Consider the following 19,996-nt stretch of genomic DNA (forward strand, 5'->3'; position numbering starts at 1 on the left):
ACGCTATTTTTCTCTACAACTTATCTTTGATGTCCTTCTCTTCCTCACAGCGTGCTCTTTAAATTATATGAAAATATAAGAAATATTTGCTAATTTTCTGAACGAGTAATATGCTAAAAAATATTTAAAATTATTTTTCTGATAATTTCAGCTAAATACATTTTCCAACCGAAAATATTTTAAATGGAGCTTAGACTATATATATATATATATATATTAGAGAATTGTTAATTTAAAGTTAAGGCAAACAGTCAATGGTTGATATAGAAAATGAGTGCACGAGGAAGTTAATTCTTAGTCTGATTAGATAGAACTGAATGAAGGAATACTAAGCATTGTTGTCAATTTCATTCTATTCTAGACTCAAATATTTCGCAGTGTATAATAAATTCATACACCTAACACTCCTTTATTCTATTTTGCTATAAATTTTGGTCTATTCTCGGTGGTATTCATATTTTGACTTGATATATATGATTTTACTATACTATTTTTTAAATCCACTCTAAAAGAAATAAATAAATACTATACCTAAGACTTTTATCCCCAAAATGTGACATAATTTTTAAAATCACCATTACATTTGAAATTAATTACTATTGAATTTTAATTCAATAGTAATTTTAACAGTCACATTTCCTTTAGGACGATAAAATGAGACTTAAAAATCCTATTATACTGCCCAGATATCCATCTTTCATCTCCAAATCTGATGTGACATGGTCCTCATTGGATGGAAATAGAATTTTTTTTTTTTTTTTGGTTTTGAGACCATTTAGTAGATAAAAGAAAAATGATAAAAATTATTCTTTCAATCATCTTTCAACCATCTTTTAATCATCTCAGTATAGCGAATAAGTAAATCTGTCATTGAATTTTTGTGAGACCCACATGAGTCCACAAATTCAATGATAGATTCATTATATTTGCAAAAAGAGATAGTTAAAAGATGATTAAGAGAATGTGTAGCATGCCTCTAGATAAAAAGTAGATACTTAGGCAGTATACAATATTTCTTAATAAGCATAATTAAAGTAATTTTATTCGTCACACCCCATTACCCCCACGTCCTCCCAAAGCATATGTGACGTGGTCCTCCAAAGCATTTGGTGCATGAAAATTAATAGAAGACTGCTCTACATAAACTTTGGGGAGATGAAGGAGGAGGTGATGTATACCATTTTTCACATCTTTGACTAAACATATATGAAAATTTCACAATTTACATTTCACCCAATAAAGATTTAAAAGCTACAATCAAGGATATTCAATTAAGCCTCCAAAATATATGTAGAATATAGATGGATATATATATATATATGTTGCTAAGAGGAAACCATTAAAATATATATATATATACTAACATCTCTTTACAGCTAATTAATTTTTTGGTTTAAGGCTTGTTTGGAGTCGAAAAATCAGAAATGGTTCCAAATATTGGGCATGCCCACATCAGATAAGTAGCTCTCCGAACTTCCTTCTCCTAAGCTTGGCGATCCTTTTAGATTAGGAAGATTGCTGTCCATGCTGCTTAGTTGGTTCAGAACAGCTTTTAGAACCTTCTTGTCACATGAAAAAGGGTCTAAGGCCATGTTTGGCAAACCCTTAAATGTGTTGGTTGCACTCACGTTTGGCTCCATGCTGCTGCTGCTCATCATATGTGTGTAAATTGGGTTGGTAATTTGGTTTTGGTTGAAAATGGAGAAGCAGGGCACTTGCTGAGACTCATCTACATGGCTTTGATGTGTTTGGTCGAATGTGATGTAAGAATCCATTAATGCCGGGAGAGATGATGAACATGAACCTCCTGTCTCATAGCAGCTTCCCATGCTTGGTTTGGCAGCCACTTCTCTGCTCTTATAGAACACCTTAGACAGCACCCAATCCTCCTGTTTGTTACACTTACACCCATATTAATATATATATTTACTTTTATATTCATATTTTATTTCCAAGGAAAATTCAAAGAAAATTGAAATAAAAAAAGTATTCTCTAAGTGCTTTGTTAATCTTACGTATATATTATTTTTTTTGCTTATTTTTTAAAAATAAAGCAAAAAAAATAATATATGAACACCAAGAGGAGTAGTAGCATTTCTTAAAGTAAAAAGTGAAAGAATAAGTATAAGTTGGTTGGTTGTCCTATATCTTCTCATACAGATATAGTTGAATTCTCTAAAGACAATATTATTTATTTTTGACTTGGATTTCATAAACGTCAGCATGTTCTTAGTTATATTCATTCATTCCTATATACACTAGATCAAGTTGAGAAAAAATTTAAGTATATATAAAGACTTGCATCACATGGCTAGATATAATATCAAGAATTATCTTCTTAGGTCAGCTACCATCATGTTTTAATATTGATCACATGCTAATCAATCACAAATGAGACAAAATGGCTTCAGTGTATATATTCATGCTGAAACTTTGTTTGTAAACTACAACTTGCCCCTTGACTTATTCAAAATCCTCTGACAATTGTCCGCGAAAGAAGGGTACCCCATGTCATTCAAAGATGGTAGTTTGTCAAAAAAATTGACCTTAAAAAGTTTTGGCAATTTGAAATATCATACCAATTATAGGAAAAAGAATAGAGAAGGTAGAATAATCAGAAGAGTAGGAGATTATGAGTTCGAACACTTTTTTTGTCAGTTTATTTCTCGTTTAATTAAAATATTACATACTTTTAAGATAAGTGATGATTTAAAGTATACCTTGGGAGAAGAAATTGGTGGAAGAGCAAAGGGTCCTTCGAGCCTAAACTCATGCATGACCCAATCGGTTTTTCTTCCTTTGGGTGCTCTACCTTGGTAGAACACCAAGGTTTTTCTCATCCCCACAAGGGAACCTCTACGGAGGACCGGCCTGTCTTTTCCGGTGGCCTTCCAGTAGCCTGAGGCGGTTGCGCGGTTTGTACGGAGTCCGGTTGCGTATTTCCGGTCACGCTGGGTGTAGAAGTACCATTCTTTACCTGCCACACATGCCGTTTCTGCACAACGTACATCATCCACAAAAATACACAACAACGTTAGACGTGTTGTATACTATAATTCCTTGATGCTTAATGGACCGATGCACTGATTTTCTGGAAAAATTCGAAAAATCTTTTTATTTTGGTTTAATTTAACAATGCTTTTTAATTTTATTTAGCAATATAGCAAAAGTATTAACAAATTACTTTAAATACAAAAAATCTCAAAATTACTTTCACACTGTATATTATTTATGCACCGTTTTGAACACTGTTTCAGAAAAAAAAAAAAAAAAAAAAAAAAAAAACCATCTAAAAAGTATAATCAAACGAACCCTTGTGGTGGGTGACAGTTATTTATCGTCATGTACTATTCTTGTGTGCAAAAGAATTCAAATTAATTGATCCGGTGATTTTGCTAGTTACCATATGGTCCATGACAAAGAAAAAAGGGTTAGGCCGGGGAACTTGTTCATCATAATTAACCAGTAGCAGGTAGTGGGGTCAGAATAGGCATCAATATCGATCTGTTGCTACATATATACACTATACTACTATCTGTGGCTATAGCCTATGAGCTACCAAAAATATCCAATTATTATGCTGTTGAGCCGTCAATATCTGACTAGCTCATAATAAAGAGCTATTAATTGAAATGAAAAAAAAAAAAAAAAAAAAGGAGGAAAGAAATTAAGAAAGAAAGAAAGATCGAAAAAGGAAAAGACTGCTTTTCTTACACGCGTGTCGATCATCACGTGTGAAAGGTTAACTTTGTGACCAATTGTTTTTGAAAACATAGATAAAAGTAGTAGAAGTTTGAAGAAGAATTATTTTCAAAAGAAAGATGATTTCAACAGCGGCTGATGATGGTGACAGACCTTATTGGATTTGGTACAAGAGCGAATAAAAAAAAAAAGAAAAAATCCCACTTCTTCCCAACCCAGCTGATATAATACATCCACGCGTATGGCTGCAACGTAGTCTAAAACAATAAGGATTTGGTGGCTTTGGTTTTGCCTTGTTATTCCAATCACTCTCATGAGTCGCCACCACTTTAGTTGGGACAATTCCAAGAGTGTCTATTTCTTCAAAAAGCTATGAATCTGAAATTTTTTTGGTCTCTTATGATGAACAAATGGATAGGCTGTGACAAAATTATGAGTTATTTTCTTTGGCTTAATTTCAAACAGCTGATGATTCCATTTCTTTTTCTCTTACTAAGTGATTGATTCAACATCTACACCTAAGAGATTTTGAAAAAGAAAAAGAAAAACTTTTTTTTTTTTTTTTTATATATGTTCTGGATAAAAAAGTGAATGAATATATATATATATATATATATAGCACTTGATAAGAAACAGTCATGTAAAAAATTAATTATTTTAAAGACTAGAAAATAGAAGGAATTCTTACCAAAACAACAATATTTCATACTAAGAAAGTTAAATACATTATCCTGTAAATATCGATATTAAAATCACTTATATGCATAAATATATTTTATTGTTTATTAAATGTGAACAAAATGAGTTAGTAAAAAGAAGATTATGGTATTGGTAGAGAACTTCAGAAAAATATTTTTGTAACAAACATATTACTTTTCGAATCTGCAGTTTCATGTTTTCTTTTTCATCTTTGTAGAAAACACAATCATGACAGAGCTGATATATATATATTGAATGAAAAAGGTGATCATGTGTGAATATGATATAATTAATGACCTGCAGCTTGTAAGCTAGAGGAATTAGCAACCCCATCAAATTTGGAAAATAGAAACTCTCTTGAATGAGAAAATATTGGGCTCTCCTTGATCTTTTTATCACAAGGATAGGTGTTATGATCAGCGTCACATGCCACTGGTCGCGACATAACTGGTCCAATCTAGTAGAAGTCATGTGGGTGGTTTTCACAGTAGCTTTGACAACTCATGCAAACCAAATTGAAGATTCCCCTTTGAAAACCCTAATACTGTTCTTATCACTTATATATATATATTATTTACCATCAACCTTAATTTTTAAGACAACCCCAACAAGTTTTTGTCATTAATAATCTTAATTGCCGCAATGGGTACTTTGCATCAATCTTTGTGGATGTTATCCCCTCACCCACAACCATGAAGAAGATTTTCCAATCACATACGCCATTTTCTTTCTCACCAGCCAAATGAAAATATTTCCTAATTATTATATATCTTCATAATAGATAAAAGGTGAAAAATAAAGCTTTTGAGGACTGACCAGGAATATCCCAAGGCTCGCACTTGTTGAGGTCGACTTCAATCAAGAGAGGGGAGCCACAGTTGGTTACCTTCTTCATCAAGTAATCGCAAACCAGTTCTTCATCTCTTGGATGGAACCTAAATCCTGGTGGCAGCTTTGCCTCCACCATGCTTATGTTGCTCATTTTCTCTCTCACACACACACACAGACACAGAGAGAGAGAGAGAGAGGGAGAGAGAATATGCAGTTGGTGAAAGTTTTTGTGGGTTGTGAGATTTTAATTAAACAAGGAGGTCTAGTGGGGAGGGGTTATAAATAAATAAATAAATAAAAGAAACAAACAAGTGGGTGAGTCAACTAGTAATTCCGTGTGAGGAAGAGTATGAGAGGAGTTGTACGTGTAATGATGAAGTGGACCAACCAATCACTGCCAACCTGCTGACATGTACTGCCTAATGATGAACATGGGAGAGAGGGGTTTTGAAAAATAAATACTTGGTGTTAATATTTTTTTTAAGAAATGTTAGATATTTATTTATATTCTCCTACAAATTTAGTTAATTTTTGTGTTATTTATTATTGACTCATGTGAGGTTTACATAAGTCTATAAATCTAATAATTAATTTGTAAAAAGAACTTTGTTAAATACGAAAAAATATTAAATCTTAGCATTTATTATATTTTACAAATTAATTATTATATTTGTGAATTTATGTCCGCTCTATATAAGTTAATAATAAATTTAAAAAATTTAATAATTAATTTATTAAAATTTATAAAAAAAAAAATATAAAAAAATTATGAACAAATTATTGGTATTGAATTGGCACTTGAACCGAACCGGCCAATCTGCGAAATCAGAATAGACATGGGGCCCATTGTGTGATGACATTCTGATTCACGTTGTCCGTTTCCAGCGGGGGGCCCTGGCCTCAGCTCGCCGGTCTCAGTACCTGTTTTGGTTGACATTTACATTATTAATCTATTTTGGGAATTGGTTGTACATAAGCTGGTAAGCATTAACACTTCGAAACTGAGCCTAGGTATGTTGTTGAGACTAATTACCCAAAAACGCTTTTAAAAGAATTTTACCATATGAAAAGAACAAAGGAACAGTTATGACTTTTTTTTTAAAAAAAATTAACTCACTTTTATGAAGTGACAAAAGGATTAAACATATATGCTAGTTGTATTACACTATGAGCATAATTGAAAGGACAGAAAAAAAAAAAAAATGGTATACATTTCTAATACATAAAATTATTTTAGAATGAAATTACTATTCTTATCCATTTTTTTTATTTGATTGCACACTATTTTTTAGAATAGTTATTTCCATGACAAATGACTAATTTAGAGAAATATGAAAGGAATAGAGTGTGTTTTCCAAAAAAAAAAAGAAAAATCATAGTAGTTTTTGGACTACGTATTTTGGGAGGACATCCCAAATTTAATTTTTGCTAGTTTGATGGGGTATGATACTTTTTTCCTTTTTCTCTTTTAAGAAAAAAAAAATCGTTGGTATTTTAGGAATTTTAATTCAGTTCTAGTAAGAATATGTGTGTTTTCCAAAATAATAATAATAATAATAATAATAATAATAATATATGAATGTTTATTCCATTTCAACCTCTTATATTTCGGCTAATACTTATTCATATTCTTAAAGGAATAACCATTTTGTATACCAAACCAATCTAGATGTCCGGTTCAATTCCATTCATGCAGCCAGAAAAAAGAAAGAAAGATAAGTTTAACTTATTTATTCAATTTAGTTATTTACTTGATTGATCTTTTTCTTTAAATTAATGGAATTAGCAAGATAATATAACTTTCGCTCCCAAAGTGCTTAGCCCTACTAACCATCTAAGAAAGTAACAATGACCTTTCCAACCCATTCTCAATTAGTCAAGATTGTCAAATATTAGAGCAAGTGATTACTTTTGGTTGGACCTTTTCAATTTTCATTTTAATTCTTGTGAATTTTACATTTCATTATAATACTTTTCGGTTTAGTGAAAAAAATGTTAGATATTCTCAATTACGTTATTAAAATGTCCAAAAGTGAAAACCCAAAGTATCATTCATAATCTCATATGCTGCTCCAATCATGCTTGGTTTGATATCTATTCATCCAACTACTTCTTGAATATTAAAACCACAGGGTTAAGAAAATTTGCATGAGACAGGGGTCTTGACCAACGATGAGGTGGGGGAAAAATGCGACCAACAATTTGGGGCCATACAAGATGTAAATGTTATTTTCTAGGCCACCTTAGTAAACACTTTCCCTCTCATGATAAGTAAAGACTTTCCCTGCATATAATGATGTGCTTTCTACAACTTATAGCTGAACCACTGTCGGATTTGTGAATCTACCCTACATCTGATCTAATGGTGTACATGATATCTTATGGTGAATATATTCTTACGTCATTTAAAACTTTTAAATGACTTGACATCATATATACCGTTAAATGTAATAAAATAAAATCTTGACCATAAAATGACTTATCTCCATTTCACTTGAAATGGAGCGGATCATGTTCATACTAACATGCGATGTAAGCTACGGAATAAAGTTGGTTGATTTGTAATAGTATAAAGTTATAAAAACATACCTCCAAGATCTTAGACAGATTGTTTCACATTTTTACCATACCCCTCACATACTTTATCTATTCAAGAAATGCAAATGTTTTTACACACTGCAAAAAGCTTTCATATACTTTTTCATAGGCGGCTAAACTTTTAGTTTTGGACCCCATTTAGTACATGCTTAATGCACACACCGACTCTTGTGGAGTAACGTTCAAAACGTTACTCTTCCAAAATTCTTGCTGGCGGGTCTGCCCACTTATGGGCGTCCACCAAGCTTTAATTATTACATCTCCCATTCTTACATATTGGGCACGACCTAACCATGCATGATGCATCTATCTTTTTAAAATCGTGTTTATACCGATAAATAGACCGTGCGATCATTGAGCAAACTTGTAGAAAAAAGTGGGAGTATTATACTAAATCTTGTAAGTGCCATAATAGCAACCCTCTAAGTGTCTCATTATACTAGTTGTTTCACGTTTTTACCATTCCCCTAACATACTTTTTCTATTCAAGAAATACAAATGTTGTTACACGCTGTAAAAAGCTTTCACATACTTTTTCATAGGCGGTTAAACTTTTAGTTTTGGACCCTATTTAGTGCATGCTTAATGCACACACTAACTCTTGTGGAGTAACGTTCAAAATTTTACTCCTCGAGAAGTCTCACTATAGCTTGTATACCACTAATGGGCGTCCACCAAGCTTTAATTGTTACATCTCCCACTCATACACATTGGGCATAAACCAACCATCATCTCATTGTCTGTTTTAAATCATGTTCATACGGGTAAATAGACTATGCGACCATAGAGTAAACTTGCAGAGAAAATTCAAAGTATTATACTAAATCGTTTAAGGACCAGCATAGCATCCTTATAAGGGTCTCATTATGCTCCGAATCATTTGTTCATATTAGATTAAGCATCTCTAATCCCTCTTGAAAAATCTAAATGACTCCAATTTACACCTATTATGATTGTACATGAATTTCACAAAAAGAGTGCGAAAATAGATCTGACCTAACACAGAATAATCAACTAAATATAGACATGCAATGAATATTAAATGACACAGATATTTGGTTATGAAGATGACATATTTTAGAGAACTCTCTAAAAATAAAACTTTTCTGGGGCAGCCAAACCCCGGAAATCACTCACAATAGAATAATGAGAAATTACACATTGTCAACACTTACAAAACCTTGCAACTAACAATGTTGTGTACTAGACAAGCGACCCATTTGCCCGCTACCGCAATAGTTCCCCCAGAACCTCTGGAATGTTTCTTCTATGTGATCTCCCTTACCGGAACCCCGATAGAATTCGGTTGTTTTGGATTTGTTGATGAAGACACAACCTTTAACTCTAAAAGAGAGAATTAATGCTCTATAACAAATACTCTCTTAGCACAAAATTGCCGAACTCTAGATGCTAAATTCGTACCTCTCTCTAACAATTGAGATGAATATATATGAGTCCCTAAAACCCTAGAAACGTCACACACTTTACACATGTTTAAAAACGGTTTCAGATACGTGCTATTTGGACAAGGATTATTCGTGTTCACACGGCTCTAGGGCGACATTGCTAACTTGAGAGACTTTGGTGCGGCGTCCGAACGGGGTGTGAGTGGCTTGTAGACGGCAGCGATGAAGCTCTTGGAAACTCTCGTTCGGACGGGCTTGCTTCTTGTTCGGACAGCCTAGCATGGAGATCAATATTTCTCATAGGATATCGCGTCCAGACGGTCTTGCATTGGGGATGATTCTTGGTACTTGAAGCATCCGTTTTGATCACCGAATTTAGCCAACAAGAAAACTAACAAACTCCCATTTTGGCAATTCGGTAACAAGACCAATAATCCGAGACATCACATCATCTCTCCATATTTACTCCCCCATTTTGTCACAGAATGGCAAAAGGTCTCCATGTTTCCTAAACACTCACAGAATACATCAAGGCATATGTGGAACATGAATAACATAAACAAAACTCATGATCATGGATAATAATAAAAAAAATAAAATAAAATAAAATAAAAACTTATAATGCAAGATCATGAAGGCACATCAGCAAAAACTCCCCCTCAATGTATGACTCAATATGAACAAGGAAAAAAACTTAAGAACATGAGCATTCATAAGAAGAGTATATCCAATAAATGATAGAAAATTGCAAATTAGGATAAACTTTTGTTTAATGTGCCAAAAATACCCAAAGCATGTAAGAGCATCAAAAGATGAATAAACAAAATCATTGTTGCAACTCATGCCATGCCATTATGTACCATCACTATTCATACCATTGTGTTGTGTGTGTGGTAAGCTTCAATTAAGAGCCAAGCAATGGACAAAAATAGATGGACAATGAAGCACATAAAACTTCTCAACCATGTAAAAAAAAATTCATAACTTGTTTAGGTTAGAAGTCAAACCTTACTAGGGCTTAGCCACCCTCATCCAATACTCTCCCCCTAAGTCTTGGCATAAGGCTCAAAGCTACATCCAAAATTTTTCTTTTGAGGATGAGCCAAGCACAAATAAATAGACACAGTGAAATTTCCCTTTTGGGAATATTATGGCATTTTCCACATTTCACTTTGAATTTTCTCTTTGAGAACTTGTCTTTCATTATAACAAAAAACTCAAGACATGGGTGAGCTGGAGTTTCTAGGCTCTAGGTACAACTAGCATTTGGTCAATCTAACCTACAAGAAACTCCATTCAATGCATATGGTTTGTCCATCACAACAAATTGATATGGATCGACATTCCTCCTTGAAGCTTAGGTGCATAGAAATAGCATGAATGAGATGTGCCACAAAAACATATGCTTGAGTAGTCGACTAACGGTTCATGATAAAGATAATCAACCTAAGCATGATATCTGTATTCCCAAGGCACATAAGTTATGAGGATATCTCAAAAAGCATTTGAAGAGCATTCAATGAATGCATCAATCCTAACAACTCAAGGCACATAAACATATGCTTGAGTAGTCAAATAACAGTTCATTATAAAGATTGTAAGTTCTTGTTGGCTTAATTCGGTAAGCAAAATGATGACTAAAAGTGCCAAAATTCATCATCCATTCAATTACCGTTTGGACGAGAAAAAGTGCCGTTCGGACGCTCAAAGAATTCTATTTTCCCCAAGAGCCTCGTCTGAATTCTCGTTTGCAATCCCGCCCGAACGAGCTCGATAAACAAGAATTCCCGAAAGCCTCGTCTGCAGTCTCGTCTGAATCCTATCTAGACGACGTTTACTAAAAAGGTCATATCTTGAGTTTCAGACCTCTGATTGGAGCAATCGTTGTGGTGTTGGAAAGATAGCTTAATGATCTACAAAGTCATGTTTCATAAGGTTTAGCTAATTCCAATGTTTACTGGGTCAAAACGAGCCATAAAGAGAAGACTACGAAGCTGGGCGGAATGGCTCGTGTGCAATCTCGTCCGGACGAGATTGCAGATGGCCATGTGTTAAAAACACGTTTTGGCTGTGTTTTGTTGTCCCGTCCGGACGGCACATGTTCCCATCCGGACGCCGCGTACCTGTAACAGTTTTAAATGAATATAAACTATTTCTTAGGTCTAGGTATGATGGGACTATTATAAATACATCTCTATAGGAAGATAGAGGGACGGATTTCTGATCTAGAATTCGCCGTCGTGTGCTAAGAGAGTCTGTCTGTTCTCTCTCTTAGAGTGATCGTTTGTGTTTATTTGTTGATTGTTGAAGTGAAGTCAACCGGAGTTCCGGTGAAGGGAGATCACGTAGAAGGATTGTGCCAGCTGTCTCTGGAAAGGGCTACTGCGGTAGAAGGCAAGTGGGTCGCTTGTCTTATACAAGATCGTGTCAATTGCGAAGGTTTTGTAAGTGTGAACATCTTGTAATCCTTTATTCTTTTACTGAGTTAGTTGATTTCCTGGGTTTGGCTGCCCTGGAGAGGTTTTACAATTAGAGAGTTCTTTAATTGGTTTCCTCTTCGTAACCAAAATATCTGTGTTCTTTATTGTTCATTGCATATCTATTTTTGGTTAATTATTATTTGTTAGGTCAGATCTATTTCCACATAATATTGTGTGAAACACCTATACATTAAGAATAGGTGTAATTTTGGAAAGATTAGGGTTTTTCAAAGATAATCAACCTAAGTATGCTATGTGTTTTCCCAAGGCACATAAGTTATGAGGATATCTCAAAAAGCATTTGAAGAGCATTCAATGAATGTTTCAATCTTAACAACTCAAGGTGCCACACAACACCAGCAATTTTTCCATATATATTAACAAAACAAAACTATTATAGGAAAGTAAAACAAGGATCAATACATGTAAAACAAAAGTCCTAAACATTCTAGGATACATGTATGAGATGAGAATTCCAGAGGCACATCACAAGGGCATGCTTTAGCCTTAAACTTTCACCATATCATGTAGGTCCTCTATAGAGTATGATTTGGTTTAAAACTATTTTTCTAGGAATTCACTAGTCATCACATGTGTATGGACATAAGATCGGCATGTAGACAAGAAACTTGGTGGTCCTCAAACAACATTTCGTCCATATACTTTTCCAATATCACAACACATGAATTTCTAGTGAAATCCTTTTTAATTGTGCCATAGAGCATAATTCTCAAAGCAAACTTGTATATAATGTAAAACTATGAACATAACAAGATGTTATATACAAACATAAAAACATGCAAAACTAAGAAGTTATGCACACAAAATCACATGCACTAAGATGTGAATGATGAGCAAGATATGCAATCCTAGGCATGTCATGTAATCACCTAAGTCTAGGTGATATCACTACCACTCCCCCTCAAATGGTGAATGGTATCATCCTTCCTAACTGAAACCTTTCTGACTTCAGAGACAAAATTGTGTCTCTTGTCCAAATCATTTACCCTAATTAACACTCCCTTCATCATTTTGCACAACCCCTCAACAACTTTCCTAGAAAAAGAAATCTCACTTTTAGGCTCACAAGGTGTCAGCTTATAACAATTTGGTCTAGTGTGACCAAGTTTGCCACAATGATGACAAGTAGGAATAAACCTTTGGGAAGGTTGTTTCCTAGCAGGGTAAACAGTGTTGGAGTTGCTTCTAGGTAAAAGGTGCTCAGCATGAGAGTACCTACCTTTCTTACCTCTTGAGGTCGCAATGGTTGTTTTCTTCTTTTTCTTCAAGACTTCTTTACCTCTTCTTCTTGAGGGACAAATAGCAAATAGCTTACTGTTAGCCAATGGCTCTTCCATGTTTTCTATTTCAACAAAAGCTTTCTTGGAAGAAGAAGCAAGGAGGAAGGAACAATAATCTTGTCAAAATCAATCCCAGGTTTATTACAAGTTGACTTTTGGGTATGCAAAATTTGGTCAAGATTATGGGAAAAATCCACTTTACCCCCTTGAAGTTTCAGGGGTTTTTCAATTTGAACCCCAAAGTTTAAAAATTGGCAATATGGGTCCCTAATGTTTCAAAAATTTTCAATTTAAACCTTCCGTTACTAATTTCCGTTAAATTGGACGAAGATTAAAAAAATAAGGTATGAGGGTAATTACGTAATTTCATAGATTTCCGTCCAATTTGACGGAAATTAGTAACGGAAGGTTTAAATTGAAAATTTTTGAAACATTAGGGGGGTACATTGCAAATTTTTAAACTTTTGGGTTCAAATTGAAAAACACCTGAAACTTCATGGGGGTAAAGTGGATTTTTCCCGATTATCATTAGAGAATTTTTCCAATAGAGTTTTGGACTCCTTTAATTCATTCTCTAATGACTCAACTTTATTAGCAAAAACATGATTTTCAGATTTCAAATTTTTACACAAATCAAGAGAATCACTCAATTCAGCAATCAGATCATCTTTATCATGTTTAGCCTCTCTGAGTTGCTTTAAATTCTTGGAATTAATAACTTGCAACTCAAAGAATTTCTTAAACAACAAATTATAAGTCTCCTAAAGATCAAGTTCATTATCATAATCATAATCAGAATAATATTGTTTATCAGAAGACATAGTTTCACAAAAAGTATTATCAACAGTTTCGAAACAATCAAGAGTTTGAGACATCTAGAAAGTTGATAAGATCACATACTTAGGAACTAAATCCTTCACAAAGCGAACCCACTCTGATACCAATTGAAAAATCTAAATGACTCCAATTTACACCTATTTTGATTGTATGGGAATTTCACAAAAAGAGTGCGGAAATAGATTAGGCCTAACACAGAATAATCAACCAAATATAGACATGCAATGAATATTAAAGAACAAAGATATTTGGTTACGAAAAGGAAACCTTTTAGAAAACTTTTTAAAAGTAAAAGCTCTTCGGGGCAGCCAAACCGAGGAAATCACTCACAATAGAATAACGAGAAATTACACAATGTCAACACTTACAAAACCTTGCAATTGACAATCACGTGTACTAGACAAGCGATCCACTTGCCCACTACCGCAGTAGTTCTCCGAGAACCTCTAGAATGTTTCTTCTCTGTGATCTCCTTTACCGGAACTCCGGTAGACTTTGGTTGTTTTGGATTTGTGGATGAAGACATGACCTCTAACTCTAAAAGAGAGAATTAATGCTTTATAACAAATACTCTCTTAGCACAAAATTGCTGAACTCCAGATGTTGAATTCATACCTCTCTCTAACAATAGAGATGAATATATATGAGTCCCTAAAACCGTAGACACGTCACACACTTTACACACGTTTAAAAATGGTTTTAGATATGTGCTATCTGGACAGGGAGTATTCGTGTTCGGAAGGATCTAGGGCAACATCGCTAACTTGAGAGACTTTTCGTGCGGCGTGTCCAGACAGGGTGCGGATGGCTTGTAGATGGTAGCTCGGTGTGTCCAACCAAGGTTCAGACGACTTGCAAGCGGCAGCGTTGAAGCTCTCGGAAACTCGCGTCTAGATAGGCTTGCTTCATGCCCAGACATCCTAGCATGGAGATTGATATTTCTCATAGACGATCTTGCATTAGGGATGATTCTTGGTACTTGAAGCGTCCGTTTTGATCACCGAATTTAGCAAACAAAAAAACTAACACCTCTTAAGTCGAATATCTTAGAGTAATGCTTATAACTTCCACAAAAAACACGACATGGCCATGTTTATTTTGCAATATCCAAGAAGCTACACAACATGCCAACAATGAGTACAAACACAATATAGATATGTACCAAATAGTCTTCCCTTCGCTCTCTTATGAATATGTTTCTGCCCAATTGCTTTCCCATCAATGTCCTTTTAGACGCACGATTCATAGGTGTAGGCAACATGCTAAATTAACAGACACTAAGACCTCAAACTAGTGATATAATCAAAGTTCACATATGACTTACTCGGCGAGGAAGTAGGGATTGATTAACTTACCTCCACTATTGGTCGAATAAGCACATTTAGTATGAAATACATGCTATGGTGGAGTTCTCTTCCCAAAATAGTTTGTCTAAACTCAACTCACAATAAGATCTAGGTCTAGATGCTACCTAAGAGCCTAACGTCATGAGTCCTCAAATTGCTCCCCACCTTAGGCGCCAAATTAAGGTCTTCCATCTCACTAATCGTAGGCTACATGGATTGAATGGTATTGTTCAAAAAGCTAACGATCAATCGGTGTTCTTGAATGAACGATCAGTATGGCACCAAGCAGAACAATCCATTGGTACTTTAAATGATCAATCAATGCAGTCTGCATGCGAGTAAGAATTTGCTAGTTCAGCATGGGTATGTTAAGGTAAGCTTATTTAAGGGCCTTGGACAACCCTTAAGTCCCTTTTGTTCTCCCTTCAGCCATCGAACACTAGAGAGAGAGAGAGAGAGAGAAGGAGAAGGAAAGCTTTTTGAGGGTTTGGGGTCTTTACCTTTAAGAAAGCTAAACTTGACATCTAAAACTTGATTTATTTCATGTTGTATGCTTGTTTAATCCTTTCTTAATTTTTGTTTAGTATATGTTTTCGTGTGTGTGTATGTGTGGGTTTGTTGTCAGAGAGTTTTAGAATGATTTTGATAGGTTCATGATGATTCTAGGGTTAGGAAGTTGGAATCTTTTAGAATAAATGATTATTTCATTCATCTTGCCTTCAACAAGTTATAGTTACAGATGATAACTAATAGATCCTTTTATTTTTGGAGTGTGTTGGGAAGGGCCTTGTGTTGGTTGATAGAAAGGATTTATTTTTGGCAGAAAGATTTGAACTTTGTTGTTAAGGTTTGTTTTAAAGTCTAATTTGAGCTTAAAATGGTATTGATAAGTGCATTTGGGTTTAGAATGTGTTAGATGAGTTAAAGGTATGACCTTTTGGAGTTCCTGCCTAGTGGATGATTGATAGTCTTGAGGAACGATTGATCGTGGATGGCAACCACCGAGCAGTGAGAACAATTGATTGATGGCAGTAACAATCGATCTATTAGTTTGGTACAATGCCCAAAAGTCCAATTTTAGGGTTTTTAGATGTTTTCTAGTATAAACGTGTGACTAATGATAGAGCCTTTCACAAAAGACGGTGTTTGAGGTTTTGAGGAGGTTACCCAGAGAACTTTTCAGACAAAGGTGAGTGAAACTCACATGGAAACTTTTATCAAAGCTTTATAGTATGTCTATTTTTATTATCAAACGTGCATGCTTTATACTCACATAAGATATTTTGTAATGATGTGAACTCTATTTTGTGTACATGGGTGTTTGAAAATGAAATGAGGCATCGTTTGGGTTTTATAAATACATGCATGGAAAATGAAATGAATAATTGCATTGTATGACATGGCTTCCATTGGAAAAATGTGTGAAGTATGTAGAACATGGGAATACTATTATATGGGCTTGACCCTATGGTCTAGAGTTTATGTTTATGTTGTTTGCCTAGGATCCATTGCCTAGAGTGACCAGCGCAGCCATGTATGGATGGTGGTCACAACCTATGGCATTATTAGTAGTGCAGATCACCCGAGGTTGAACCTTATCAGGCCACTAGTAGTGGTTAACCATTGTACCTTACTGAGGCATCGGTGTTGTACTAGAGGTTCTTTCAAGAATGCGTAAAACTCACTGTAAGAGTGTTAACGGAAGGGATAGACCATATGAAAAGTAGCTATGACTTATTCACATGTAATAACATATATTATTATAATGCATCAACATGATTTTCTGCATTGTTATTTTGATAAGAACTCTATTGCATAATGTTGCATGTGATTTATAAATCTTTTATAAATTGTTGAGTTCACCACTTGATGACAGTAAGTCATGGACTTACACTTTGATATGTTTTCACCTGTAAAACATTCTTGTTTTACAACAAATTACCCGTTAGAAGATGGAGCCTAGGGAATTGAGAAGGAAATTATGACTTTGGAGGATTTGGCTTGACATGTCTTTGATGAGTTGGACTTTATTTTGCTTGATTACCTATGGCTCAAGTATAATGAGAACCTTGTTGATAGGTTCATAGGCCATTTATGGGTGTGGAAGGTTGTTTTGTCGCCCTAAAATGTTGGAGTAGTTATCTGACGGCATTGGTGAACTGGACTTTTAGACTTAGGTTGTACTGTTTCCTATCTTTTGTATTTGATGATTGGATGGCGTTTAGACTTGGTTTGTAATATTTTGATACTTGGTGAACAGTCTTCGACCGAGATACTTGATGTTATCTTTCAGTTAAGTTATACTTTGATGCTTTAGTATTTTGCTCTCATTATTATTGTGATGGCTATCTTATAGTTCAAGTGACTTAGACTTTTTTTGTTGCTCTCTAATGAGGGTCCTAGTTATCCTTTCGTCTTTTTTACTAGATAAATAAGTTTGGGGAGGTACAACAAGTTAATTACCAGTTAATTAATTTTAGGCGCGTTATAGTTGTTATCAAAGTGACTTTTGGCTCTATAGACGATTGAATTTAATCAAGATAGCCTTAGGAGAAAGATTACTCCAATGCATAGGATAATCAATTTGTAACTCCTTGAAAATTAATTAACTGGTAATTAACTCCACGGTTCATCTCCCAACCTTATCCCTTGCGGGACAAGATTCAAGGACCTCTACTCGACGAAAAGAGAGAATACTAAGCAGCGAAAAGTATTAAAGTTCTATAAACATTAATCATTACAACTACAGCATCTACCAAGAAACATCAAACTAGCTGAAATTACACTATACAAGTCATCTTTACAAGGGATCTATGCTATACCTTAATATGCAAGAATACATCAAAGCCCCTAGGTTTACAGCATAACTCAAAAGTACTAGCTATCATAAGTACCCGCCTAAGCTTGCAATATGTCCTCAAGCATCTCCCGGATTGATTCCTCCACAATAACCGGATGCTTCACGGTATCCATCTTATGCTAAACTATCTATAACCTCATAAACATATGGAGAAAAAAGAAAATAATACAAGGGTAAGTCCGACGACTTAGTGAGTATAAATGCACATGACGTGCCCGTCATTAAATAGTGAACTCAGTTGTTTATAAAGCACATGCAACATTACGAGATGACAGTTTATCAAGAATGCAATATAGATATAATATATGCTTATAATATGAGAATCATGTCATATTTCAATAGTATGGTCTACCCAAGATATCACTCCTTCTCAGCAGCGTTGGCGCTGTCCCGAGAGACCTGTAATACAACACCGGTACCTCGGATATTGTACGTTGTCGTCCATCCCATTAGTGGAATGACCAAGTCCGACATCAGGTGGCCCACACCACTAATGATGTCCGTCCTATAATGACCAACCATTTAGGAATGGATGCGCTGGTCACGAAACCATTGGATTCAAAGCCTACACACACACACACACACATTTGACCATTAAAGTTAACCTGTATAGTAAGCCCATAGCCGTTATCCCGCACGTACTAGTGTGCCATGTCATACGATACAATTAATCTTATCCGTCTTTTACAAGCATGGTTTTACAAAGCTCATCAGTATCTTATTAATCAACATACATTTTTGCAAAAGAGAGTTCACAGTCGTTCCAAAATGTATTTCATGAGAGTTGTAAAATATGCATGTTTGATATATATATAAAATAGACATGCAATGCGGGAAAAGTAACAACAAGCATCCATGTGAGTTTGTACTCACCTGGGTCGTAAGGCTCCTACATAAAATTCTCTTGATGCTCCATAATCTCGAATACTGAGAAAAGACCTATCATTAGTTCTAAATCCAACTAAAACGAACCTAGAACATGAAAATAGAGGTTATCGGATGACTGGCCAACGTGGCTTTCCCTGGAACACTTTTGACCTTATGTTCGGGTCCATGGCTATACATCCGCCCAGAAGGCTTGTACGTCCGGTCTTGTGGCTGTACGTCTGCCTAGAAGATTCATGTAGAACCTCATTTGGTTCAACCGTCCTCCTATCCTCGCAACTAGTTCTAGAGCTACCAAAAAGATTTCTAGGACCTCCTATTTCAAAACAATACCTCCATGCAAAAGGAAATACGTCCAACAAGAATTAAACACTAACCCATGCTTAAATCAAGATCAAGGAAAACAACATAACTAGAAGCTACAAACTACCAACTAAGCTAACTATGAAAAGAACTTAAACAGTATAACCACTAAGGAACAAGTTAAGCTTTGAAAATTACCTCCTTGAAGCAAAACCTCTAAGAACTCTCAAAACTCACAAAACACTCACCAGGGGTCTCCAGAGGGTTTAGGGGCTGAAATGAGCGTGATAGGGTGAGGGGGTAAGGGCGAGGTGCTACAAGGATGGTCTGAAAAGCAACGTATGTCTGGTACTATTGGAGCGTACGTCCGATACTATTTATCCAGTGATCCAAAGGCTGTAGCGTACAACCAAGTATTATCCAAGGGTTAACGCAAAAGTAGCGTACGTCTGGCAGTCCCCCTGCGTATGTCCGTGTACTATTGTCTGCGTCTGTATACTATTTTGTAGGCGTACATACGGTGGTCCCCCTGCGTACGTCCTTACTAAAAACAAGAGTGTATGTACAGTGGTCCCCAGGCGTATGTCCGATTAGAAAGTCCAAAATTTTCAAAATGCCCTTCCAGCTGTTCTTAGTGACCCAAAGTCCAAATTAACCCTCTAACTAAGCTACCTAAGCTTAATTAATTATTTGGGTCACAACTTCTTAACACTATCGACTATACTAAGGAGCATAAGGTAACTTACAC

General features: G+C 35.1%; 1 protein-coding gene across 1 annotated transcript; it reads right to left on the reverse strand.

Annotated features, from left to right (window-relative positions):
* Positions 1 to 1,249: 1,249 nt before the first annotated feature.
* On the reverse strand, positions 1,250 to 5,466 carry LOC132175244 (NAC domain-containing protein 21/22-like). The gene is made up of 3 exons (XM_059587118.1): positions 5,218 to 5,466; positions 2,721 to 2,995; positions 1,250 to 1,889 (listed from the first exon to the last, which is right to left on the reverse strand). The coding sequence occupies exons 1-3, from the start codon at positions 5,381 to 5,383 to the stop codon at positions 1,419 to 1,421; spliced, it is 912 nt and encodes a 303-aa protein (XP_059443101.1). The 5' UTR covers positions 5,384 to 5,466; the 3' UTR covers positions 1,250 to 1,418.
* Between the last annotated feature and the right edge of the window lie 14,530 nt (positions 5,467 to 19,996).

Source organism: Corylus avellana, chromosome ca3 (assembly GCF_901000735.1).
Source record: "Corylus avellana chromosome ca3, CavTom2PMs-1.0".
Lineage (NCBI taxonomy): Eukaryota > Viridiplantae > Streptophyta > Magnoliopsida > Fagales > Betulaceae > Corylus > Corylus avellana.